Raw genomic sequence first — 27,973 nt, forward strand, 5'->3', positions numbered from 1 at the left:
ACAAAACTTGTATGTTATCTACTGTAATACGAAGTTAATAATCACCTTAAATCCAACTATATGAAATATCAGGAATGTGTTTCAAACTAAATCATATGATCCCCCCCCCCCCGGGGCAAAAGAAAAAAAAGAAGAAGAAGACGGGGGTTAAAAAAGATTGAAGACTAAATTTCAACCAAATCAAAGAATCTCTGCTTGAGTTCAAATTATAATGAAGAAAGGCTGCTGATGTTCCTTACTAGAGCATTTCCTCACTAAGCATGTTTTTCCTTATATTAGCCCGACCTGAGACGTACACAGAGCTAGTATGAAGTCCTCTTAAATTTGGCATAGCTAGGTTAATTCTTGAACGACAAAATTTGCATCTAATAAAGAAGCTAGCAAGGAAGAAAAATGTTAACATGTCCATGCAGTAGTTATGTGGTGCACGCTTGAATCCTCTTCTTCCCACACAATCAACCAACCAACCCTGCTCCTCCCAAAAGGAAAATGCGTGCTATGAAAGTGTCTAACGTTTGAAATGTCAACAATCTCAGTACGAAGACAACTCATCGAAAGTCCAGTTCAAAGCATCAACTTCTACCAATTTCAAAATGAGCATATTCTATATGTACTTTTCAACAATAATCTTATTCTTTCGACTCGAGATTTACACTAGTGATACATAAGCACATGATAATAAAATTCTGCATCCCACCCATGGCAACTGAATTTGGCCCGGGTAAAAAAAGATAGCCGTTGACATTCTTTAATGTTATTCCAACCTTCGTAGTAAAACGAAGTTACTAAAATGCCTATCAAGGTTCAGAAAGGTAGAAATATTATATTCGCACCAGCAAAATTACAGGCATGCACTGACCTCGCTCCAGGGCAACTTTCTGGGTAGTGTTCGTGCCGCTAGAATTCAAGCTCCTCAACCTCTGCAATATATCATCCGTTATTTTCTGTCTTAAATGCTGAGGCAACTGAGACGCCCTCTCATCCCTTGATAACTCCCCTTCTAGTGCCTTCACCTTTGGGACAACGGTTTTATAATACATTAACTTCTGTTCAATTCATGAGGAAGTGATAGCTGGAGCTAAGCATAAATGGTTCTTACCCATTTAACCAGCTCCTGGGGTCTATATGCCTTACGGATTCGGATTGATTCTTCCATTTTCTGAATCTGATCCGAGGTATAAGGGACAACTGGAAAGACAATAAATTCAAAATTAAATCGAATGGAGGAATTTGGAGTTTCAGTACCAAAAAAGTTGAGCCCGCTGTTAATCCAAAGCAGGAGTGGGTTTAAAGTTACGGAACCCACTTAAGCAGAGGCCAACTTTTAGGTGGAAAGAGTGAAATCCATCACAAAATTTCAAGCAGAAACCTATTTCAATACATTACTCTATTAGGGGAAACACGGGGGCAGAACAGAAAACATCGACAATCACTAATGTAAATGTCATTTAAAAAAAAACAAAATCTAATCCCCGCCTATTTTTTGGCCAACCAAATCCAATCCTGAGATTAATACTTACTGTTTCGCGAAACGTTTCCGGAGTAGATATAAAGAGAGGCATAAAGAGTGCGAAGAAAGTAGAGAGCAATCGCAATGTTGAAAAAGCAAACTATGATGGTGGTTTTCTTGTACGAACAAACCCACTTTCCTCTTCCTTGAAGAGCCCACTCAATTCTCGCCATAGCCCTGTCGCTTGCCCTCTTCTTCTTTATCCTCATCCCACCATTGCCCACTTTATCTCTCTTTCTTCGAAAAGGGCAGAGATTTGAAGATTTGAAGATTGAATCTGAGATCGCCGTCGCTCCAAATAAATCGATGAATCAAAACAAGCTCAAAATGACAACTTTCACCGCCAAAAAGTGATTCGTTTGTGATATCCGACGAGTCGAACAGCGGCAGCGTGATTATTCTCGCTCCTCCGTTAATTGAGTCTAGGAATCGTGGTTCCCCAAAAAAAAAAAAAAAAAGTAATCGCGATTCTCCACTTTTTTTTTTGTTTCTTTTTGGGGGGGGGGGCGTGGGCGGGGGCCAGAGACTCGTAATCACTATTCGCTAATCGCTAATCGCATTTTTCAAAAAACATTGGATCATGCTTGTGCTAACGTGGCGATTTTTGTCAATGGCTGTTGGGATTAGGTGCTCCACCCAATCATTTTGGTGGTTCCATCATCATTGATGGAGATTATGCTAAAGCGTGCTTGTGAACCGCCGATGGTGCACGCCAGTGTTCCTCGCCAATGTCTTCTTCCCTTCAGTATGCACTTCCGAAATTTGCCGCAGTCGTCCGCCCCACCCCAATGCAGCGCGTCCTCACGCCCTTGCTAGGGGGCACGCAATTTCCACACCTTGTTTTTTTTCGCCCAGCAATTATTTTATTGTACAGAGTTTATAAACTTCTCACCAAATAATTCGAGGAGAATTACAATAAGATTGAAAAAAAAATAATTACTAAATTTTTTTAATAATAATATAAATAATTTGTAATGATAATTTTCAGAGTAAAAAATGACAACCTTAATACTTGTTTTGTCTCATTATAATTCTCCCAGTAATTTATGAAGATTCTGGACTTCTTTAAAGTTTGATATCTCTCTGGTCGAACAACACTTTCCTTCTCCAAATTGTTTGTTTGCAACTACTTAGTTAATATTATTCCTATTTCCTTTTAAAAGTAATTTTATATGAAGTATTATAAAACATTAAATGTTAGCATTTTTTCTAATAAAGATTTGAATCTTAACTCGCCCCTTTCCACCAAACTCAAGCTCATTGTTTATTGATCATATTTTCTAAACATCTCTTTAATGTGGGTTTTTCATTTTACCAATCCATCCTACACCTTTTCAAGAAAAAATTCTAGAAAAAGAACCATGAAATTATCATTCCCTAATTTAGATATTTAAAAGTTGAAAATGACAGAGAAGAGAATAAAGTGGTATCTAATCTGGTATTTTACAAACGTAGTTAAATAACTAAAATGTCCTTATATCAAATTTGAATAAAAACCATCAAATTTGTATTTATTAGTATATTTCTTATCATTAATTGTTCAACACTTGTCGTTATAAATTCACAACTTATTAATAAATAACTTGTAATTGTTAATACGTTTCTTGTCATTTTTTATTTTACACTAATTATTACTAGTTCAAAACCTGTTAATCTATGACATTTTAGTCATTTAACTATGTTTATAAAATACCATATCATGCACTACTTCACTTTTTGTCATTTTCAATTTTTAGCTGCCTAATTTTAAATATTACATTTTTTAACTTTTTTATTTATTATTTTTCTCATTTTTTAATAGGTCGATCGGTTGGGCCATAAGCCCAGTCAACATCATCGGCCTTTCATGAGCCCTTTATTTCATTTGCAGGTTTTCAAAAGTTTTGTACTTTGGTCTTTTTGTAATAGGGCTCTCAAAGGTTTGTGAAGGGTCTTTCACTTGAAGGTAGGGCTATAGATTAGACCCATGCTATATGAATTTAAGTATTTCCAATTCATAGCCTAAACTCAATTGAAAGGCCAACATAACAATTGATTAAAGCGTTGTTTGGTTATCCTCAAAAAATACTTTTAAAAATTATTTTTACATAATTCGAGACAAGATTTTTTTTATTTATTTATTTTATATATAGTAAAATTATTTTTAAAATTATAATTTTATTTCTATTCAAACAATCTCTAAGTCCAAAATTTGTATTGGTCCGGCATTTATTGGCTTGCTTTCCCTTATATTTAAACGTTATTGGTGTCTTGGGCTTTGTTATTGGTGTTAGTTTTGTGTTTTATGTTTCATAATATAAATTAGAAAAATCAACGGGTCATTAGATTTTGCAGTTATATTTCTTCATATTATGTTTGTGACTGTGATGAGCATGATCCCGGTCTAGTATTCGCTACAAACACAAATTATAGTTGTTCATCAGCATACTCTTTCTCTACGCATTTGATGTTAATTGACAATAGTATTATACTCTTCTCATCTTCACTATAAGACTTCTTTCGTAGTATAATTTATACTACAAAATGGATCTTATATTTAGGATTAAATGAGTAAAATAGGACACTTTTTCGTTTGAAAAAAAAAGAAACAAATTCCGTAAAAGTTAGTTAGTTTATAACTTCTAACTTCTTATTTATTATTGATCTAATTATATTGTATTTATTATTACTTCTGATTCTAATTATAAGAGCTAATTGACTAATTTGAGGAGATTAAAGAAATATGTTTAGTTATTTGTAATAAATAGTTGTTATCTTTCATAAAAATATCCTTACTAATCAAATGTGTTGGCTAAAACTATCATTATTAGAGAGGCTACTTGGAAAAAAAATACATTAATATTATAGACAAAATGGATTGAAATCTTATATTTAAAACCAGAATAAAAATTAAAAGAGATCTTATATTAAAAACTAGAGGTAGTAATAATTTCACCTAAAAAGAATGCACATAACAAGGTTTCAAAGTTTTGTTATGGCGGCCAAGTTAAGCCTTCAGGGCATCAATTCCTGTGAAATGGACGAAGCATGGTAGGGGAAGATATGATCCAATGTCAACGCATTGATTAATCATCAGTTTAAGGACTTCTCTTTTTGGGCAATGAAATGAATATACGGTTTTGCCCAAAAAAAAAAAAAGAATATGCGAATTCCCCATTCTTTAATAAGTTGGACCAAACTGATTTTTTGAGATCAATACAAAACGTCACTCAAGCGCCCAAAATCAAGGGAAAGCATCGCGCTTATCTCGAGAACGCGGCACAAGATTAGTTTTTTGACTTTTTGGTCCAAGTTTATAAATTAAAATCATCTTCCGAAAGCCAAATCCTGTACTGCAACAGCGAGGGGTGCCTCTCTGTCGTGTAAATTTCGGCCCTGGGGAGTGTCCCCTTCGAAATCTGGGTTGAGGCTGGACAACTTCCAAACCATTTCAGAACGCTCAATTTCGATTCTAGCGCTATCTTCGTCATCCGATTTCAAAAGCTGCGATTAGATAACCACCTGGTGCGAAGAGAGTCCGTATTGACCTTCGGAAGCTACTTCATTTAATCCAATCTGTATCATCTGCTGTTAAGGAATTTGTCTTCTCAGCTCTGTAAGGCTAGAAATTAAATGCTCGGAGTTCTGCTGTAGAGAATTGTTTCATTTATTGTTGGAAATAGAGGAAAATGTGGGGATTTGGGGGTAGGTTCTACTGGGGAAGAAATCTAGTACCTGAGAAAGCAGAAGGGATAGTCGTGGTATTCGCATGGATGTCAAGCGACGAGAGGCACTTGAATAGATACGTAGACCTCTACTCGTCTATCGGATGGAACTCTCTCGTCTGTCATTCCCAGTTTCTCAATATGTGAGTTCCTATTTGCCAATCTGGCTGACCCCTGATCGTCCCACTTCCATCTTAATTCCGAAGTTAAAGACCAATCATTTACTTATGTCTAGTGTGCTTGAACTTGATTGACCGTTTATGTTCTTACGTTACAACTACACCTTATATATTTATAATTTTGTGGGAAAATGAATTGCTGGTGATAATTGAAACTCTTACTACAAGATTGATAGTTTTGTAATCTGAAAATGTCAAGATTGCTGGTCGATAGTTCTTCCTACCATCTGGATATTTTCACTGAAGTAACTGTATGATTGAGCCGGCAACCCTATTATCCGTCGAAATCATATTTCCCCTTGTGTTCTGGGTCTTTATAATTGCTTTGATCTTCAATTTTCCGTGACCCTCTGTTCGAGGGATTATCTGGGAGCATAATAAATTAATGCAGTGTTCGCTATAATTTTGCCTTGTATTGCAGGTTCTTCCCTGAGAAAGCTACAAGTCTTGCTGTTGACATACTTAATGAACTTGTTAAGGTTAGTTTGATCGTAACTCTCCAGTTTTTTGGTAAACAAATCTTAGTTCAGGTCGCCAAAAAACTAGTTTCAAGTGGAATATAATCGAGAGATTTTATTTTTACACTTTGCCAAACTTATACATTTTTACTCCCGTAAAAAAATTGATTCATTGGTTGAAGCTTATGAAATGCCTCTCCATGCATGTCAATATGCAGGTGCTGAGAAGCGGGCCTTGTCCCGTAGTGTTTGCGTCTTTTTCAGGGGGTGCAAAAGCTTGTATGTTTGAGGTTCTTCAGGTATTCAGTTCTATACTCTATCGCCTTGATCTTCCTGTTTTTCTTGAGAGTATATATCAATGTGATATTATTTTTCTTCGTTGTTAAAACTTTTCTAGCACCATACCGTAATAAAATCTGACTTCTGACGATTTAATTTCCTTTGATTTCAGATTATTGAGGGAAAGTGCGAAGGACATAACATGGTATGTCTTTTCTATTTGTAGTTTAAGGGATGCTTGAATTACATATATTATATCACATGATAGCGTTGAAAGCCAAAATCAAATATTCTATATATTTCATTGTTTAATTTGTCCTGTATTTCCCTGGGCAAAGTATTTAACTCAGTTTCCTGCGACATGGATTTCTCTATTAGGATGGTGGCTTTTTGATCTTTTAACTTTTTGACTTACTGATAGTTGAACTTCTAAACCCTTTTAACTTTACAGGTTGATTACCAGCTCGTTAGAGACTCTATTTGTGGCTATATTTACGACTCCAGTCCAGTTGATTTCACCAGCGATTTGGGTGTCCGATTTCTTTTACATCCATCTGTTTTGAAAATGTCCCATCCGCCAAGGTTTGCTTCATGGATCGCAAATAGCATTGCATCTGGTCTTGATGCTCTCTTCCTCAGCAGGTTTGAGTCACAGCGTGCTGAGTATTGGCAAACTCTTTACTCCACTATTGTAAGTGTTAAAAAATAAACAACATAGCTTTTATGCCTCTCTTGTTTCTGTTGGGATTCTTGAATTTTATAGCTTTCATGCCTCTCTCTTTTTTTTGTTGGGATTTTTGAATTTTCTGCTTATTGAGTTATATTCTATTGCAGAGGATGCAGGCCCCATATCTCATTTTTTGTTCCGAAAATGATGATCTTGCTTCTTTTCAAGTTATTTCAAATTTTGTCCAACGACTAAAAGACCTTGGCTGTGATGTTAAAATGGTGAAATGGGATACCTCTCCTCATGTAGGTAGGCATATGCAGTCTACACTTTTGTGAGAAGATCCTACTTGACGGACCAGTTCCTGTTTGAACTGTGAAGATCGTATCATGATTTTATTCTTGAAGATAAAATATCATTCTTTAATACTACCTCCAATCCTTAATATAAGAGTTAGTTGACTAACTTAAGTAGATTAAAAAATTAGCTAAGGTAGTTATTTGTAATAAACAGGTGTTATCTCTCATAAAATACCTTTACTAATTATGCCTATTAGTTAGAATATTTAACATGTGTAACTACAAGGGCTACCTTAGGAAAAAAATGGATAAATATGAGAGATAAAGTAGATTATGGTCTTATAATTAGGATCAAATTGTATGTTAATCTAGTTCTTATATTAAAGACAAGAGGTAGCATCTATGCAAGTTTGGTTGTCATATCACTAGTTGTTTGACTATTTTGGTAGGAAGAGGCATTTTGCGTTCATCTAAATTTACATTTTACATCAGATCAACATTGTGGCAGAGACAAGCAACCTACCGGTTTTTTCTTTCTTTTGGGTTGCCTGTTTTTGTCAATGTTAACTAAGCTGAGAGGCAGGAGCTGACTGATGATGGCATCATTTAGTCTGTTTGAGTGTGGCTACAAAGGATCAAGAAACCTGCGTTTCATTAAAGTGTACTGAGCTCAGTAACTAGGGCTCCCTCATTCTGTTATTGAATTTAATTCCTCCTGAATTTGTCACAGGTCATTATCGGCACCATCTGATTGACTACAAGGCTGCAGTCACTGAGATCCTGGGCAAGGCAGCTGCAATTTATATTTCTAGAAAGAGACCGACTGGGGATGAGGGACTGGGCAAGAAGGGAACAGGAGATGAAATCTCATATCCAATCAGTAATTTTAGGAAAGCTGCAATGACTTCAACCAGTTTTCAGGGCTTTGCTGTTGCTTCTGATGATTTGTTGTCTGGTTCAATGAATTATTATGAGGGCAAGGGCGTCGGCTCAGTATCAGATGAACGCAAGGAAAGTTTAATTCACTTACCAAGCCGCCCGGGCATCAATGCGTATGGGGTTCTTGGCCAAGCGTTGTTTGATATATGTGTTCCTAAGAACGTTGAGGATTGGGATATCAAATCAAATTCCAGGAATACAAGAAGGCATGGCTCTTTCAATCCTATAAAATGCATCCGGCGCTCGAGGTTGTAGATTATTGACTAGTTTCATAGGACTCAGGTTGACAACCCTCAGACGAGCATGATTTCGAACTTATGAAGGTGATGATGTTGCGTTCAAATGTGGACGCAAATGGTTGGCCCCTGGCAGATTCACCAAGGCGCGGACGTGTGCGGTACTTGAAATAGGAGGCTGAAAGGGTGAAATCTTAAATATCATTTGTTTGTTTTCTATGAGCAGAGTACAACGAATGGGTCGAGGCAGCTTGTAACTTTGAAATATGAATTGAACAGCTACTCCACCGGAGAAGGTATATATTATCTGTTTGATATCACTTGACGGGGTGTCAAAGTGCTTATGAAAAGTGTAATATATTTAACAACTTTTGTACTGCTCACTATTTAACATTGCTACTCATTTATGCGTCTAAATTGCAGGGCATCCTCTCCGAATTCCTCTCTTTCCTTTTTCTTCAACAAATTAATCACATTTTAACACTTAAATAAATACAATAAGTGAATGTTTCGAATTGATATTTTATAAAATTATTATTATTACTATATGAAAATAAATAGATAAAAAATTTGAATTATTGAAATTTGACGTGCACAGCTTATAATTATATATCATTAAAATATTTTATAAATTAATTTTTTTTTTCACTCTTTAACTTTTACGGTTGTGGGCTAGCCTACTGAGTTTTAACATTTTAAATTTATTATTATTTATTATATAATACTTCTTTCAGTTTTTAGTATAAAAGCTTTTTAACTAATTTAAATGTATTAACAAATAAATCAGTCAATTATAACAAATGTGGCAAAAAAAATTTAAACTATCACCCTAACAATATTAAATTATATCTCAAGTTAATTAAATTAGTTTTAAAAAAATAAAGGAAAAATGACACTAGGGTCTTATAGAACACAAAATATTACAAAAAGGTCTTAAAAAACTTAGTAATGAATCTGAAGTCCCAAAGGAATGAGTACAATTTAATTAAGTGCAAAATGACTTCTCTACCCTGTTAAGATACACCCAAAACTGTTGAAAAGTTGTTCTATTTCAACCTAAAAATCAACACCCTATTCACAAAAGGCAAGAGGAAAAAAAAAATACCCAAACTTCATTAATGCCAATAAAGTGGGCAAGATTTTCACATGGGAGTAAGGAAGAAAGAAGATGAAGTTTGCGTATTTTTTTTCCTCTTGCCTTCTGCGAATAGGGTGTTGATTTGCAACAGCTTTGGGTGTATCTTATCAGGGTAGAGAGGTCATTTTACACTTAATTAAATTGCACTTAGGTATTTTTGGGACTTCAGATTCATTACTAAGTTTCATAGGATCTTTTTACAGTATTTTGTGTTCCATAGAACCCTAGTGTCATTTTCTCAAAAATAAATGAGATAAAAAATAAGATTTATGTATTATACTTAATGGGTGTTTGGATGAAAACCAAATCATAATTTATAAAAAAAAATATCTCAATTTACATAAAAATGCTCAAGAAAAAGCATTTTTGGGGAAATCATCCCCCCAAAAAAAATCAAATCCCACTCCAAATAAGTGGTTCGCCTGTTATTACGTAATAATATGGGGGTTTCCTTTTTGCCCGCGAATAATATTTGGGGTTTCCCGGGTCGTTTCCTTTTCCATATTTAACATACAATATCTTTTAAAATAAAATAAATTAGACTTAACTCGTCAAAATGCAAAAATATAAATCCTATAAATGTTACAGAAACCATGAAGGGAGGGCGCAGTCACCCATCGGAAGATTCGGAAAAAAGAAAGGAAGAAACCGCATATCGCGGGTCAACACCAGAACTGAGGCAAGACATGGGCTGAGCTGAAGTGGAGGACGAACGACGGAGAAGTGGTTTCGAATACGGTCAAGCAAAACAGAGAGAAGATGAAGATTCTGATTACAGGCGCATCCGGTTTCCTTGGGGGAAGGCTCTGTAATGCTTTGCTCCGCAAAGGATACTCAATTAGGGTCCTCGCAAGGCCAACCAGTGATCTCTCGGCCCTTTCTTCTCCTGCCAATGCCGGAGCTCTTGAAATCGTCTACGGTGATGTCACTGACTATGTTTCTTTCCTCTCTGCCTGCTCCGGCTGCCGCATCATCTTCCACGTAGCAGCTCTTGTCGAGCCTTGGCTTCCCGACCCCTCCAAATTCTTTTCTGTTAGAGCACGACCTTTCACTTCTCTGTATATACATTTCATATAACTGAATCTGATAGCTTCACAATTTTCTTTTAATTGTATTAGGTGAACGTTGGTGGGTTGAAAAATTTGTTGGAGGCAGTGAAGCAGACAAAGACAGTGGAGAAAATTATTTTCACTTCATCATTTTTTGCACTGGGACCAACTGATGGAAGCATTGCCGATGAGAATCAAGTGGGAAGAGTTTTCATTTTGTTGCTTATTCGGCAGAATTATATTCTGAAGATGTCACGAGCTTTTCTTATTGGTATCGGAAATTTTAATTACAGGTCCATCATGAAAAGTTTTTCTGCACGGAATATGAGAAATCAAAGATTGCTGCGGATAAAATTGCACTGCAAGCTGCGTCCGAGGGCATGCCGTTAGTGGTGGTTTATCCCGGGGTTATCTACGGGCCTGGCAAAGTTACGGCAGGAAATATTGTTTGTAAGCTGGTACTGTTTCTGTTTCTTTACTCTTATTCAACTTGTAGCAATGCCGTTCCTTTTTCTTGTTTTATCAGGTGAGAAAGATGATCGCTTGTTTGTAGGGTTCTCATATATGGGTTTTACCTGGCGTATATCATATACGCTTGGCATAAGGAGGCACTTTTTTGCCTGGAGTTTTTTCAATGCCCGCGGGTTCATTTATGTGAAATATCGGGCAAGGGCAATTTGTGAAGCTTATAAGTCTAAGGGTGCAAGTGGATTTCAATTTAGCGATTCCACTTGATGCTTTCTCTTTAAATTCAATTTTAGCTGTTTTCAACTTACGTTGTTTATGTGTTAACGCAAAATTATCATCTAGTTTGCAGTTCAGGTCCCTAATCATCCGTTTATCAATTCGCTTTCTACCTTTAGTTGTATACGTAAAATTAATGGAGAAATGGTTGAGGTTGGGTTTAATGAAGAAAAGCACTAAACGGCACTTCGATGTTAGGTTAGGCTGATGATTTATGCATTACAGATTTTAGGGTGAGTTTTAAGTTTTACGCAAGTATTTCTATACTGCAAACCGAGCTCGTGAGGAAGAGGTCATCTCACTGAAATTAGGGTCTCCTTGGTCGAGACGGTGACAATGAAATGGTTGAAAAATTTGCATGATTTTTTTTTTTTTTTTGCCCCCAGTATCCTTTCATGCCCAATTTCCTGCTCGCCCTTATTTCACAAGTAGCTTTCTCTTCCTCCTGTCTTAGCACATAAATGAGGCGTTAACTTTCTCTTTCACTGTATTCCGCCATGCGGTATTTTTTAACTGGCAATCTAGTGGAATAAATGCATTCAGAAATGAAATAATCTTCTGACCTTATTTGTTATTACTAATTCTTGTATAAACACTAGTGGCATGATTTAACCTGATCTCTTCGTTTTCAATCCCATTAACATTTTACATCTTACTGAAAAAGCTCTTTTATGCCGCCACACTTCAGATGATAGAACGTTTTAATGGACGATTACCTGGTTACATAGGCTACGGAAATGATAGATTTTCTTTTAGCCATGTTGATGACGTGGTGGAGGGACACATTGCTGTAATGGAAAAAGGGCAACCCGGTAATAGGTTTCTGCTGACAGGTGAAAATGCATCATTCGCACATGTGTTTGATATAGCTGCAATCATCACTAATACAAAAAGACCATTATTTAATATCCCTCTGTGGGTGATTGAAGCATATGGTTGGCTATCAGTTTTATTCTCTCGAATCAGCGGAAAGCTTCCCCTCATCAGTCCACCAGTAAGTTACATGATTTAGACTGAAAAGAAATGATGACTTCTTGTCCATATTTGATCAGACTTCTCCCTTGATGTTGTTCTGTTCTCAGACATTTAACGTGATTCGTTCTAAACTTCTAATATCCATGCCTCAACCTTGTTGCAGACGGTTTGTGTTTTAAGGCATCGATGGGAATATTCCTGCGATAAAGCTAAACAGGAGTTAGATTATAGACCCAGAAGTTTGGAAGATGGACTAGCAGAGGTGCTACCATGGTTGAAGGACTTGGGCTTCATAAGCTACTAGTGGGAAGATTCTAACTTTCTATGTTCAGCTGGGAATGACACCTCAGTACTGCACAAGCTAACTAGTTTCATTTCAGACTTGGACAAATGGAAATTTATTTATTTACGCTATAGGCTTGAGCGCTCAATCCTCTTCCCATCAGGAGAGTAACCACACACCTAGTCAATCCCTTGCTTTTTGGCCTACTGGAACTCTTCTTTCTCTCTTGTAGTGGTGTTGGTCTCTTCCCTCCACCTTCCAGATATCGATTAACTGCTTGCCAGCCTATCCCTAATCCATGCTTGGCTGCTGATGGTCTTTTCTCGTCTTTCAGATTCACCTCAGGGCATCTCTGATGACATAACCTCGTGGGAGGTCACAATTCAGAGGACTAATCATGTTGGCAATCTCTGAGACACGGCCATCCAGCCTAGTTTTTCGAAGAAAAGCATTCAAAGCTGTGCGAACAATGGCTTTGGTAGATGAATAAATCGTGATGGGGGAATGGTATTCTGTAATATTGATCCCTGAAACGGGTTGTAGTGGTAAATGGAAAGGCGTCTTGGTTGCTCACAAATTGGGACGCATTTGTCCATTCTATGTGACTACAGTTTGATCAGTGAGTCATCGAAAACTTAGTGGCTTGTTATTATATAATGAACTTCCTGTAATGAAACATCAGAGGATTGTGGATTACCCAATCGGAGAAGTGTTCACGCACTTCTCTATGTGCTTAATGTGGGTCACAAACTAGGCTTCGTCTGTGTTTTCTGGGGTGCATTCGTTAATTTAGCATGTACTCAGAGAGTAGTGTAACTTTTTTTTATGAAAAAAAAAAAATAATTATTTTTTAGTTCCGATGCCTAAACGATAAACTTGGCTGGGCTTCAATTTAACTTCCCATCACATTCTGTCAATTTTTTGGCTGGAGCAAATAATTGTTTAGCCTTGTATATCTGTATTTTGAAGGGACAACAAGGCTTATGTGTCTCTAAAAGGCCTGGCAGGTTAATTTCATCTTCAATTGACCTTCCTCTGTCCTTGCCTGTTTCTTCTGATTTTGTCCGGGTTGTCTCATACTTTCTTGTTTCAGTTTTAATTGTGACTTGAGGGTGTTTGGCTAACCTAAAAAATAACTCATATCCATTTCCTTACTTTCAACTGATTTACTGCTCACTCGCACGCCGGAGTGTGATTCAGGCCTCATAGATGGGTCTGCTTCACCAGAATGCTTTTCATTCCCCCACACCCACGGGCCCACCCCTTCGTTTTGGGCTTTTGGCCCATCAAATGGTCTTGACTGACCTATTAATTATTACCCCCGTTATTAATACATAACCTAATTGACTAATTTGAAAAGATTAAAAAAATAAGTTAATTTAATTATTTATAGAAAATATGTGTATTTTCTAAAATATCTCTAGTAATTATATGTGTTTGAATTACCTATTAATAATAATTTCTTAACATATGTGATTATTATAAAAATTATTTGAGAAGAAAGTCAATAAATATTTAAAATAAAGTGGATTAGGGTTTTATATTGAAAACTACATTAAAAATTAAATTAGCTGATAACAAAAAAGAGAGAGAGTGCAAAATTCATTCCACAAAAAGGTAATGGTGGAGGTACACAACATATATCATTCTTGGCTCGTAACTAACTCCTAGTTATTTACTAAGATATCCTTCTAAAGCTTCGTTCTAACAGACAATAATAACATATAGGAAATAGCATATATCACTAGCTCCGTAGTACTAATTTGTTGATTGTTATGCTGATTTTTCCCTTTGGGAGCGGATATCTTCTGCGATCGTGCGTATGAACTCTTCTGGGTCCCTTGGTAGATTTTCTATCCCGTGATTGTTTTCTTTTCTTTTTATTGACAGATTTTCTATCCCATAGACTCTTCTGGGTCCTGCGATTGTTGTTCAATTCTTATACAATATCTAATTCTCAATTGTTTAATTTTTATTCTTTCTTTTCTTTTTCTACATGAGACTTGTCATGTAGAAGCATATGTAATGAATTGAAGCAAGATCACTCTTAAGTTATTTTATTTAAAAAATTGATTTTAGTTTCTAAAAATCATTTTCATTTTAGTTTAACCACAGCTTAAAACCAGGTCAATACATCACGCACACAAACCAGGAATAAAAAGGTGTTTGGAAAAACTCAAAAGTGTTAGCATTTTTTCACAAAACAAGACAAACTCCTCCACATATTTACTTTGTACACTATAAAAGTACTTTTAAAACTATATTTTTGATTCCATCCAAACACTTCCTAAATCTGGTGGGCAAGGTAGGTCTTAAAAGAAGAGTTTGGAAAACTCCCAAAAAAAAAAACCACTTAAAAAAATTACTGTCACCGATATATCGCAAAATTACTTCTCATAAGCTAATTTAGAGTGTGTTTGGGATCACGTTTTGTGATCCCAAACTGACTTTTCCCAGCAAAACTAGCTTCTGGTTATAATTTTTGTTTGGAATCACGATGGAACAAAATGAACTCCATGAAAATAAGTAGCTTTTGGGTTAAGTTATATTTTGTTGCTTATGGGATGCATCACGGTGGGGTGAGAAAAAAATAAGCTTTATGAAATGGGGATACACTCTCTCTTACCTCAAAAGAAATGCCATTTGCATAGAAAATGACCATACTATTCACATTTATTTGTTGCATATAATAAAATTTATATCCTTTTCAGTCGTTTTATATTCAAACTTACTTTTTCATTAATCATCTAAACAAGCTTCAACTTTTCAAACTGACTTTTTTACAAAATCCAATCCAAACATAAATCACATTACATTATCTGATTTTTATCCAATCTGACTTCTGTAAAATTCATATTGAAAAAAAAGTTATTTCTCCACCGCTAATCCAAACACACCCTAAGAGTGTGTTTGGGATCACATTTTGTGATCCCAAACTGACTTTTCCCCAGCAAAACTAGCTTCTGGTTATAATTTTTGTTTGGAATCACGATGGAACAAAATGAATTTCATGAAAATAAGTAGCTTTTGGGTTAAGTCATATTTTGTTGCTTATGGGATGCATCACGGTGGGGTGAGAAAAATAAGCTTTATGAAAATGGGATACACTCTCTCTTACTTCAAAAGAAATGCCATTTGCATAGAAAATGACCATACTATGCATATTTATTTGTTGCATATAATAAAATTTATATCCTTTTCAGTCGTTTTATATTCAAACTTACTTTTTCATTAATCATCCAAACAAGCTTCAACTTTTCAAACTGACTTTTTTACAAAATCCAATCTAAACATAAATCACATTACACTATCTGACTTTTATCCAATCTGACTTCTGTAAAAATCAGATTGAAAAAAAAATTACTTCTCCACCGCTAATCCAAACACACCCTTAAACACTCTAGAACCCGCATCCGGAGACCATCGCTGCATTTTGATAAGGTCCGTCGCGCTGCCCGTACTATAAAATATTTGACTGTTTTCGTACAAGACCAGTAGGAGTACTGAATTCAGTGAATTGACTTGTTTGGATTTGGCATTACTTCTGGCACTCGGAACCACTGAAAAAAGAAAAAATCGTGACACAAAGAAAAGGTCCATTCAACCATTAATTCCCGGAGAAGTCTAAAGATTAAATTACCCCGCAGGCAACACGTTCTATTTTGTTCCAAGGGACTCGAGTACTAGGTAACATTGCGTATATAAGAAACAATATTATTGATTTAAATTATAAGTCCTTTAATTTTTACGTAGAAAACAATCTACATGCTTTCCGACTCTTATTTTCAAGTTCTTTAATTAAAATAAAATAACGACATTATTTTTAAACAAGTCCTTTAAATTATACACTTCTCGCGTTATTGTCAAATAATTACTACATTTTTCACATGTTTATTAAAAATATTTATAGTAAAAACATAAGAAAAACATGAAAAAAATAGTAAGTGTTTTTAGCCCGTTTGTTCAAGTAAAAACAAAGTGACTTTTATAGTTCCTTAAGAAAATTAGTTGTTTTAAAAATCTATATTTGCCGTCCAGCTTGGCGGAGTAAGGTCAGGGCATGTTTACAACTTGCAGAGAAATTATAGCTAGTGCTGGAGTATCTATTCCCTAAGCTAAATTATAAAATTACAAAGTCTTTATATAAATTATAAAAATATATAATAAATAGAAAACGCTGACCACCCTGGTCCTAAATCCAAATCATTTGTAAGGAAGTTTGTCTTAAATATAAGTAATTTATAATTATTTAATGCTTGTTTTTAAAGTTCATTTTTATTAAAAAGAGAGAGAACGCGAAAAAAGTGAACATGATTTGTAAATATAAATAAAATTTTTTTAATCAGAGTAAAATAAATTTTTTTATCAATTTAATATATTTCTTGATATACAAAAAAATGTTATAAGTGAGTTTTTTGGGTAGAGCGTTATATCAGGTTTTATTTGTAAGGCACTTCTAACATATTCTATACAGACCAAGTTTACCTTAAATTGTATTAATTATTCATCAAAATATAATAATTTTTTAATTTTACTCTTATTTAATAAATACACATTTTTTTAAATATCTAAAAAATATAATAAATTTGCATTAAAAATTTAATAAAATATCTTGTGAATAGAATTTAAAAAAATAAGAGGAGAGAAGTACTAGGAAAATGATCGGTATTTCACGCAGGGTCTGCAATTAAATTACTTTTACGCGGGGTTTATTCAGACGCCACCAACAGGGTGTTTGATGAAAACCAAACCATGGTTTTAAAAGTGATTTTACGATATATGAAATAAATATATAAAAAAATTTATCTCGATTTACGAAAAATTACTTTTAAAAAACATTTAGGTAAGAACCCAAACACCCCCTAAGGCCCGTATGGAAAACGCTATTCCTCCATGCCAGAGTCTCTTCGAAAACAACATTTCCCAGCAATGTAATATTACCTCCTTAAAACCCCCCCCCAAAAAAAAAACCCCAATTCTTAATATGATATTTAATTAATTAATTTAGAGAAATAAAAAATTTGATTTTTATTTTGATCCTAAATATATGACCCTAATTCATTTTATCTATCATATTTATCCTTTCTTTTAAGATAATCCTTCTAATAATGGTAGTTCTAGCCAACCAACTTGACTGACAAGGATATTTTAGGAAATATAACACATATTTATTACAAATAATTAATTTAATTTATTTCTTTAATCTGTTCAAATTAGTCAATTAGCTCTTATATTTAAAACCGAAAATAGTACTTCTCTGGTCGTTAATATAAGACTCATTTAACTAATTTGATTAGATTAAGGAAGTTAGGTAAGTTAGTTAATTATAAAAAAAATGACACATTTTTCCTATAATACCATAATTATCTTTCTTAATACTCCATTTCCCTCTTCTACTTGATTATGGTTGATGGAGTATCCATAGGAATAATTTAAAGAAAATTGATAAATATGAGAAATGAGTCTTATATTTAGGACCAAAACCAACTCAAGAATTAAGTCTTATATTAAGGATCAGAGGAGTATTAAAGATAGGAGGTAGTTCATCCACATTGTTTTCAACTTAAATATAAACAAAGTTATATCTTTTCTATTTCATTCTAGGTAAAAAAAAAAAAAAGCTATAAATCTTAAGGGAGAATTGCCCAAAAAACATCCATTCAAAAAATTTATCGTTCAAGAGCTTCTCAGGTCTTTTCTAAGGACCAAAGACATGTTTAAAATAGTTTATAAATAATTTTTAAATTATGGTTTATAAAATATGAGGTAAATATATGAAAAACAATATAAAATATGCTTATAAGTATTCTTAATCGTGAATCTAAACAGGCCCCAATCATCTAGGTGCTTTAGAAAAGGAAAAATACAAACTTTACTCTCTGAAATTTATTTTTATTTTGATTTTTGTTTCTCAAGTTTCAAACCATATATTTTGATCTCTCATGTTTCTTTTTATTTATAACATTATTAACATTGGTCCCTATAATCCAATAAAAATTTGGACTATTTTGCTTTTCAAAAGAATCAAAACCTATAATTTAAAACTTAAAAGATCAAAACCAAAATAAAGATAAATTTAAAAAACCAAAGATTATATTATTTTTTTAGAAATTATATAATTAAAGACATTTTGATCTTTTAGCCCTCGTTTATATGGGGCCTCTAAGAGGTTGAGTTCTTAAATTTTAAGTATTTCAGATAAAAATATTTTAGTAGGAGCTTTTAACAATTTTTTTTAAAATTTATATAATCATCGAAGATAAAATATCTACGTAAAGCAGGATAAGTTGGCCATCATGGTATAATAAAATATTAAAATGATTTACCAGCAGAGCCAACAGTTTGGCAGTGCAATGCACGCGCACCACATGCAGAGATAAGGTCGGCCCTCCTTGCGAGCTGCGAGCGGTGACTGGCTCCGATAATTGCGGTCTCCTCCGAGGAGGGTCAATGGTCTTGTTATCTTTCAGTTTCAAGTTTGATCTCCCCGCTAAATATATTTTTGACAATTTATTTTAAAGAGAAGAAAAAAAAAGGGAAGCTCATTGTAGCCTACCCTGCATGACCCTGCTATCCGCCCGTTTGGCACCCCTCTGGTTTTTTTTTTTTTTCAAACTTATCAAGAATATTTCTTTAAATACTAAATCTTATTTTTATTTATTGTTATTTAGGGGTGGGAACTTTGATTGAGGGCACTGTGTTGAGCATTGGGCATTCGGACACACAGCCTTAAAAAACATGTGGCTTCGGTGGCCGCCCCTTCGCCCTGCTTTCCTGACCAGAACCTTTAGTTCAGACTGGCATATGGGCACATGTGATGATTATCATTTGTGGTTTCCCTGTTAAATCATTTGTCCATTCACAATTTTGATTCCCATAATTATAAATATTAAATAAAAGTTATTAATTTTTTTATGTCCAGTTCACTGAGACATTGTTCATTATTTTCTTAAAAAATAACTGATCATATTATTCCTTTCAACAGATTACTTGAACATTTAATTACCAATCAAATTTTTGTTAACGGGAATAAAATTCCATGCTCCCAGTTCAATAAAAACTAATTTTAAGTTTAAAATAACTTGAGAATACTAATTAAACTGGGAAGGCCATTAATTAGATGAGATTGTTTTTAGTTAACAAAATTTATTTAATTAATTTTTTTTAAAAAGTAAATCAACCGCGGCTTTAAAAAGAAAAAACAAATAAACAAAGGACCCCGATTTCGTATGCCAGTTGAGTTGGCGGGGGAACAAGAGTGATTATTGCTGTGTGCGAGTCAAAGGCAAGGGCTAATAATTCAACACTTGATGGAGTGCTGCAAAGAGACAGTGAAAATGACCAGGTCTACGGCGCAGGATATACGCTGTCGCTGGCTCGCAGCGTTCCAGTTCCAGCGAAGGAAACGAAGCGTTTTTGCCATGTCATCGTCTCTATCTTCGCTTTTGGTGTTTTGAGAAGACAGAAAAAAAGTGAGGAAAAGGCACCCCAGAAATTGCTCTATTTGGAGCTATATTCCTTCTCTCTCTTATCAACCTCTTCCTCTATCAACAATGGAATTTTTGCAGGACGTCGGGATCCGAGTTTTTCGATCACACCCAGCAATGTAATTCAATATTTCTCCATACTTCACTGCACGATTGATGTTCTCACCTTTTCGCCTCCTCTTTCTCTGAATCTCCCTTTCCTTTACTGTTCTCTCCTCCTCCTCTTTTTTGACTTCCATGACTTTTTAATCCCCTTCCCGAACGGGGGAATCCATTGATTAGGATTTCGGTTTAACGCTTTAATCCCAAGTGTTAATATCCTGTTTGTCTGACTTAGATTTTTGTATATTACTCCACATTCTCGTATTTCTCGCAATTTGTGTTCTGAATTCTGATCGATCAACGATGTTTTTATTTTGGGCAATTTGTGTTGATAATGTGTTTTGATTTCATCATTCACAACACTTGCCGATACAAGTCGAATTTCCTGTCACTGTTTGGAGATTTTGTTGATTCCGTACGTATTTCGAGGAATAAAAGCTCGATCAGAATTTAAATTGGGAGTAAGTGGAAATAGATGTTTTGAGTAATGCGTATTTGTTTCTGTGTTCAGGATTTCGTTACAATAAAGCATGGAGTACTAGAACTATACCATTTTTCTGCAATTGGTCATATTGGCATTTGAGCTTGAGGGGCGTCGACAATGTCAACCAAGGGCGAACACCATACGGTCCCCCTTTCGGTGCTCCTGAAGCGTGAATCAGCAAGCGAGAAAATTGAAAAACCAGAAATTCACCATGGTCAAGCAAGCCAGAGCAAAAAGGGAGAGGACTTCACGCTACTAAAAACGGAATGCCAGAGGGTGGTGGGGGACGGGGTGTCGACATATTCTGTTTTCGCGGTATGTTACCTTCATCCTGTTGGCTAAAAGTAAAAGCATGGCTTTTATTAATGGATAGATTTCCTTGCGATGTATTAATTCACTTTGTGATGTATTCTTTTACGTAACTTATATACGAAGATAAATGCTAATAATCGCAACTGACAACGAAATTTACTTAACTATGTGACTTGAGCGGCTTGACTAAGTAGTTTTGTTTGACTCATTTTGCTATCTTTTCTTTTGTTCATTTTTGGGTCTATATTTGATACTTTGCTTTACTTGCTGCGTGCTTTGGAACCCACTTAGACAGAGGATTAAAGGTTAGAGAGTTGCATATGATGTCTTCATCTGTTATAATCTTCATTAGGCAGTTATCGTTATCATCAAGCTTTCATTTGTACCTATGAAATCAATTATGCTTTCATTTCTTATTGTTCAAGCTTCACATTAGTTAACTTGGTATCGCCATAAGAATCTTTAGCTACCAGTGCATCGAATGTTTCTTTTTTTTTTTTTGGGTCTCAATACACTCTCTTATTTCCTAGCACCTGTTGTTTTATTCTTCTCTTGTTGGCTGTTTTCCTCCCACTTCTAATCCCGAAGTTTTGCAGCTATTTGATGGACACAAAGGATCTGCTGCTGCTATTTATGCCAAGGAGAATCTACTAAATAATATTTTAAGTGTGATTCCTTCGGATCTTAACAGAGATGAGTGGATAGCAGCTTTGCCTAGGGCGTTAGTTGCGGGCTTTGTAAAAACTGATAAAGATTTTCAAGAGACAGGTACAACTGTCATTGTATTCATTGCTCCCATCTATGTTATCACCTAATGTATTTGTGATTGCTGATCACATGGAGCTCCTGAAGGTTAAAATGTTAACACTGAAGAAAGAATAATTCTGATGGAGATGCTTCCTAACAAATTTGTAAAATCTTTGAAATATCACTGAACTTCTGTCTGATAGGAGTGGCTACCTGTGTTCAATTCATCACTAATACGCTTTTCTACTGATATTTATTTGAAGATGTTGATTGCCAATGTTTATGAATGAGAAAGTTGCAGTAAGAAACAGGAATTGTTTCTTTGTCTTTGTGTGTTAATGCTAGAATTAGCCCACTGGATATGGACCTGTGCTTATTGCAGGCAGCAGATCCAACTATAACTTTTTGATGCTACCGTGTCCTGAATAAGCGAATTGATCAAGATAATTAGATTTCTACATTTTCACATTCGGAGAAAACTTCTCTTTAAAAAATCCTGTGCCAGGTTAGAGATCCATACTTCCTGGGTTGAAGCCAGTATGTGGGCAGCATTCTATGTTGCGAGCATGATTTTGACTTTTATGAGAAGTTCTTCTTTCAATTAACAACAAGACCTGAGACTTAAGCTTAGGTTCCACGTGGGATTCTGCGTATGTAGATAGTAGATCCATTAGGGATTCTGCGTATGTAAGGTTATATTTTTCTTATATTTTTTTTAGTGGGCTGTTTAATAGGTCATGCTTGTAGATTTATGAAATATTCCTCATGTAAAGCATCATAAGTTGGTGTCCATGAAGAGGCTTTGATTTGTAGCCATTGATGAGAATTATTAAGCTATTTTAGGTTCAGCGATGTATGGTTCTTATACTTATTTCATTTGTGCAGCTCAAACATCAGGAACAACTGTGACATTTGTGATTATAGAAGGTTGGATTGTCACAGTTGCATCTGTTGGTGATTCCCGATGCATACTTGAACCTTCTGAAGGTGGGCTTTATTACCTATCAGCGGATCATAGGCTAGACACCAATGAAGAGGAGTAAGTTATGAATGCCGTGCTTTTGTTGAACCATTTTTTGGATTTACTTCATTACAGCTTAGCCTCATCCCTAGTTTTCCTTTGGTTAGGGTGGCACGTATAACGAGCAGTGGAGGTGAGGTTGGTCGGCTCAATACTGGTGGAGGTGCAGAGGTACATCTCCTTTGACTATGATCCTTTCTTTCCCCTGATATTTTGGCTGCGTCAACAGGCTACAAATTTTTTTTTTTTAAAAAAAAAGAAGGCCCACTCACCAGCTGTGGGACTGCTAATGCATTGATCCGGGGCTTCTAGCTGATGCTCTTTTGGGCATAATTAATCTTGTTCGGTTAAACTTGCTATGAGAAATTAAGAAGCAACAGCTCGTAGTGTACTACATAAAAATTCAAGTATACTCTCGTTGATTAGAACGGAAGACGCTTGATGATATCGAACACATTTTCAACCAAACAATACTTATTTGACAGATCACTAATGTTTTACAATCTTTTGAGCTTTGAAAAATCTGTCCTTCACATTTCAAAATCATACTGACCATATATTTATTTATTGCTTTTTAATTTTACCAATATTTATTCTTCAAAGGCTTCTGCATTTGCATAAATGACATTTTATGCCTAACTAGCACAATTATGTTGTAGATTGGTCCTTTGAGATGTTGGCCTGGTGGCTTGTGTCTTTCCAGATCTATTGGTGATATGGATGTTGGACAATTCATTGTTCCTGTACCTTACGTTAAGCAAGTGAAGGTTGTCACTAACTTCTTTCGCCCATTATATTTTTGTTTTTTTTTATTTGTTAATTTTCACTTGCCTCTCTTCATTAGGTCGCTCTAGTTTATATAATTGCTCTATCTGCTCTTGCAGCTGTCCACATCTGGAGGCAGACTTATTATCTGCAGTGATGGTGTTTGGGATGCTCTATCTGCAGAAACAGCCCTTGATTGTTGTCGTGGGATGCCACCAGAAGTTGCAGCACCGCATATAGTTAAAGTATGCTTTGTGTACCTGTCTCTCTAATTCTAAATAGTTCGTTTGTTTTCATGTTGGTTGCTTAATTTGATTGTGATTTCAACACCATCTGCTTTAATTTGTCATTTTGTTGCACTAATTGCCTATTATTACCCTTTATTCCATTTCTCTTTTCAACTCTAGGAGGCGGTACAAGCAAAGGGGCTTAGAGATGACACAACCTGCGTTGTTATTGATATTCTGCCCCAAGAGAAACCACCTGCTCCTCCTTTGACACAAGTTAAAAGACCAATGAAAGGAATGTTTAAATCCATGTTTCGGAGAAAATCTGCGGAATCATCTTCTTATAATGAGAAAGATTATATGGAGCCTGATGTGGTAATGGAGATGTACGAGGAAGGATCTGCTATGCTTTCAGAAAGGTTTGGTTGCGTAAAAAGCATTGAAGTTAGCTGCATGCTCTGTGTTGTGTCTCCTAACGCTAAAACCTTTTCATCTGTAATCCAGGTTAGATACGAAATATCCACTCTGCAACATGTTCAAGTTGTTTACCTGTGCAGTCTGTCAAGTTGAGATGAAGCCTGGGGAGGGTATATCAGTACACGAAGGGGCATCCAACCTGGGGAAATTGCGTCCCTGGGACGGTCCATTCCTTTGCCGAAGTTGCCAAGACAAGAAAGAAGCCATGGAAGGGAAGAGAAAATTAGGTGATTTGGTAACCCTGACCCTTTCCACCACGCACACGCGCACACTTCTATTTTCTGCCTTGCAATGATACACAGGTAATAGGCTTATAGTAAATTATTCTTTGATCTTTTGCTTTCAGATAGACGTGGCAGCGGGAGTGACTAACGAATTCGCGTGTGTATTTGCATTTTGAGAGAGCTAATGATTCTTAGTGGGAGGATTTAACTTCCGAACAGTGACTTCCCTCCATTGTCATGGAGCTTCTCGAGATTTTGGATCTGTTTGAAATTACACGTCAAAATTGATATGGATTTGTCCTTTTCCCAGTGCTTCAGAGTCAGAACGCCAATTGCATGTTATGTGATTTCTGACTTGGAGAAGTGGAATAGCAACCGCCCAAGTGCTGTGGAAGGCTGTATTAACCGCAGTGTACAATAAGAAAATAGGATGTTGGTGGCCATTGATTCTTTTCTATAATTATTCTGCGCCGAATCCGTTCATTTGTATATGGGTCCTTTGGAATCACGGTATGGACCTTAAAAGAAGGGGCTTTTGTTGTAAAATGTGCTGTCGGGAATTCAATCCCCCGTTAGGTTAGAAGTGTATTGAGCCGTTTAAATGATTTGTTGTTGTGGCATTAGATTTTGGTTATTACTGAACGAACATTAACCCCAGTCCAGTAATAGAAATGTTATCCATTACATTCCCCCCCCCCCCCCGATTTAGCCAGATTGGATTTTTCTCCCCTTCACCCTTGTAATAGAAATGTTCTTGATTTTACGTTTATTTGATGCATGCGAAGGGGACAAAGATCTTCGATGGTGTCTACAACCATTTCATGTATTTGCGTGTGTGCACCAATAAAATAATTCGGGGTGTTGATCAATTTGATTTGTTTGGCGTTGTCAGGCCATGTAATTTAATCAAGTCGGCCCCAAGAGGACGGGTATGAGTCGGGTGGGGCATTAGATTCATGGCCCCGCTGGCAAAAAGGTTCAAAACAAAAAAAAATAAAAAAGAAGGAAAAAATACATGGCCCCGCCCAGCGGTGTGTTTGCACATGTAAATACCGAGACATATAACTACAAGGGGTTATAGGACAAGGACATGTTCCGGATCATAGGTTCCTATGTATTTATATTAGTTTTTTAGAAATAATTTTATCATGTACTAAATAAGTACGTGAGAAGGGTTTTGTGAATATACTTTGAAAAAAAACCATATTGGAGGTAGTTGTTTTTTTTCTTTTTAATTTGATATCTATGTAAGTATGTGTTTTTTTTTCTTAATTAAATTTTTAATTTTGTTCTATTAGCGTCATTTATCCTTTCATAGAAATTAAAAATGTTAATAGAACAAAAATGCAAAAATTAATATTACTAAAAAGGTAAAATTACATAATTTAATTAAGAGAAAAAACACGAAGATACCAAATTAAAATTTGAGAAAAAATAGGTACTTCAAATATAATTTTTCCAAATGATTTTAACTTTAAGTATTGCCAAACTCTCCTATAGTGAATCTTTTCTCTATACACGGAACTCTAACTTGCCCCTTTTCTTCTCTTTTTATTTTTTATTTTACCAGCTTTTTCTCTTTTTATTTACCATGCTAGGGAAAATGATGAGAGCATGAACCCACACATCAATAATCGATGTTAATATAAAATATATAAAACATAAAAACATTAAGAAATTACTATTTATTAATTATAGATATACAAATGATTTCTTATATTCTATATAATGTGCATTCGTCTAATATTAAAAAGGAAAAAAAGCGGGTTGCCATGTGACTTTACACTTTACAGTGCCAATGGCCGATATGACAATATGATGCCGTGTGCCATCTTTTTTGAAATATTCATAATCCATCATCACTTTTGAAATGTCTCCTTTTGACATCTTGTTTTGTATTTACGTATACCTTTTTGACCAGAGTATTTACGTATACTTAATAACTCGCAAAAATATCATATGATTATCTAAATTAATTTTTCCCTGTATTTTTATGGTTGAGTATTTTTAAAAATGTACTGAAAACGAAGAATTGTAAAGTCTTGCTCCGATTTTCCCCTTCTAACTCTGGTTATTTTCACCTATATATATTCCTTAATATTATAAATAATGAATATATAATTTTATTTTCTAAGAATTTTACCATTAAGACAAATTAATTTTTTTAAAAAAAATCGTTTTTAATGCCGTGGTATTTATTGAAGCAGGCACATGTGACATTTAGTAATTCTTTTTAATCTTCAGATATCTGATATTTGATATAGACAACTGTAACTGTGAGGTGGATATATATGGTTCAAAATATATCATACTCCTCCGGTCCTTAATATAGGATCCAATTGTTGAGTTAGTTTTCGTCCTAAATATAGGACCCATTTTTTATATTTATCAATTTTCTCTAAATTACCCCTATAGATACTCCTCAACCATAACCAAGTAGAAGAAGGAAATAGGGTATTAAGAAAGATGATTATGGTGTTTTAGGAAAAATGTGTTTCATTTCTTATAATTAACTAACTTACCTAACTTTCTTAATCTAATCAAATTAGTTAAATGGGTCTTACATTAAGGACCGGAGGAGGAGTATCATATAGCACAACAATTGTTACGTATTATATTACACAGACACGTTTTTAGTGATAGATTATTCATGAAATTATTTACGTATATTAGTAACTTATAGTTCACATGACACCTCATATTTCTTCTCGTAGACAAGATTGTGAGTTCGATATCCTCCTATAAGGGAAAAATAAAAAACCCAATAAACATTGAAATCAGCGGGCGTTGATTGAGAAAGAAAAGAACAAAACGAGGATGGATGAAGATGAGGCAGTGAATCCAACCACATAATGCATGCATGATGATTGATGCAGAAATGGAGAGGCTAACCAACACTGCAAAATTCCTTTATACGTTGGATGGACCACCTTAAGCTTATACACGTGCGTGTGGGTCTCCTCTCTCTGCGCATCGATTCCGATCAATCTTTGCTTTTGGACTCACCCCCCTGTCCTCTCTCCTCCTCCTTCATTCCACTTTTCTTCTTCATTAATCAATTCTACCACTGTAACAATCTAAACGCTCATGATCTGTCATGAGTTTTATATTGAGAAATCTTACAAATGTGATACTTTTCCGGCCCTAAATATAAAACATTTATATTAGTGTGTATAAGGATCTTATATTTAAAATTGGAAGAGTATGATTTATATGAGTTCTAGGTTAGTCTCTTAGGATTGGATTCTTCTTCTATCATCCTTAGTTGCATTTATAAATAAATAAGTAGTTTGTCTTCCTACGAGCCCTATCATTCACGAGAACCTGCTGGACCAATAATCGCATCGCAACTTGCTTTGAATGTGGCGTTCCATTAGATTGACATTTAAGATATGATCATCCATCTCATCCAACTCAAAAAAGTTAATTAGTGGCATCATTTTCAACGCCAAAAGTCGAAGGCCTTTTTTCTGGTTGACGTAAAACCCAACTTTGTCTTAAACTGATTAATTAATTAATTAATCACTAAGTAGCAACGTTGGCCGATCATTTTGCTTTTTGAATGCACACGAGGAACGAACCCAATGACAACGAAAGAAGCAGATAATTTCTCCGCAGCTGTATATGAATTCAAAGATTCCAATTTTTTTTTCTCCCATCATTATGC

General features: G+C 35.1%; 4 protein-coding genes across 4 annotated transcripts; 3 read left to right on the top strand and 1 right to left on the bottom strand.

Annotated features, from left to right (window-relative positions):
* Window positions 1-790: 790 nt before the first annotated feature.
* On the bottom strand, window positions 791-1,718 carry LOC114729693 (uncharacterized). The gene is made up of 3 exons (XM_028916731.1): window positions 1,521-1,718; window positions 1,100-1,188; window positions 791-1,013 (listed from the first exon to the last, which is right to left on the bottom strand). Exons 1-3 carry the CDS (start codon window positions 1,681-1,683, stop codon window positions 822-824), a joined length of 444 nt encoding a protein of 147 aa, XP_028772564.1. The 5' UTR covers window positions 1,684-1,718; the 3' UTR covers window positions 791-821.
* Window positions 1,719-4,803: 3,085 nt separating this feature from the next.
* LOC114729675 (uncharacterized) lies at window positions 4,804-8,709 on the top strand. The gene is made up of 7 exons (XM_028916713.1): window positions 4,804-5,357; window positions 5,815-5,872; window positions 6,070-6,150; window positions 6,303-6,335; window positions 6,582-6,821; window positions 6,965-7,106; window positions 7,827-8,709. The coding sequence occupies exons 1-7, from the start codon at window positions 5,179-5,181 to the stop codon at window positions 8,288-8,290; spliced, it is 1,197 nt and encodes a 398-aa protein (XP_028772546.1). The 5' UTR covers window positions 4,804-5,178; the 3' UTR covers window positions 8,291-8,709.
* Window positions 8,710-10,088: 1,379 nt separating this feature from the next.
* LOC114729676 (putative dihydroflavonol 4-reductase) lies at window positions 10,089-12,882 on the top strand. Its single transcript, XM_028916714.1, has 5 exons — window positions 10,089-10,441; window positions 10,528-10,656; window positions 10,752-10,916; window positions 11,891-12,196; window positions 12,341-12,882. The coding sequence occupies exons 1-5, from the start codon at window positions 10,169-10,171 to the stop codon at window positions 12,479-12,481; spliced, it is 1,014 nt and encodes a 337-aa protein (XP_028772547.1). The 5' UTR covers window positions 10,089-10,168; the 3' UTR covers window positions 12,482-12,882.
* Window positions 12,883-19,973: 7,091 nt separating this feature from the next.
* Window positions 19,974-24,640, top strand: LOC114729674 (probable protein phosphatase 2C 12). Its single transcript, XM_028916712.1, has 10 exons — window positions 19,974-20,066; window positions 20,561-20,848; window positions 21,442-21,613; window positions 22,478-22,631; window positions 22,721-22,784; window positions 23,273-23,380; window positions 23,498-23,623; window positions 23,786-24,024; window positions 24,110-24,309; window positions 24,429-24,640. The coding sequence occupies exons 2-10, from the start codon at window positions 20,651-20,653 to the stop codon at window positions 24,452-24,454; spliced, it is 1,287 nt and encodes a 428-aa protein (XP_028772545.1). The 5' UTR covers window positions 19,974-20,066; window positions 20,561-20,650; the 3' UTR covers window positions 24,455-24,640.
* The last annotated feature ends 3,333 nt before the right edge of the window (window positions 24,641-27,973 follow it).

Source organism: Neltuma alba, unplaced genomic scaffold (assembly GCF_004799145.2).
Source record: "Neltuma alba isolate B1F8T4 unplaced genomic scaffold, ASM479914v2 tig00012663_pilon, whole genome shotgun sequence".
NCBI classification, from domain to species: domain Eukaryota; kingdom Viridiplantae; phylum Streptophyta; class Magnoliopsida; order Fabales; family Fabaceae; genus Neltuma; species Neltuma alba.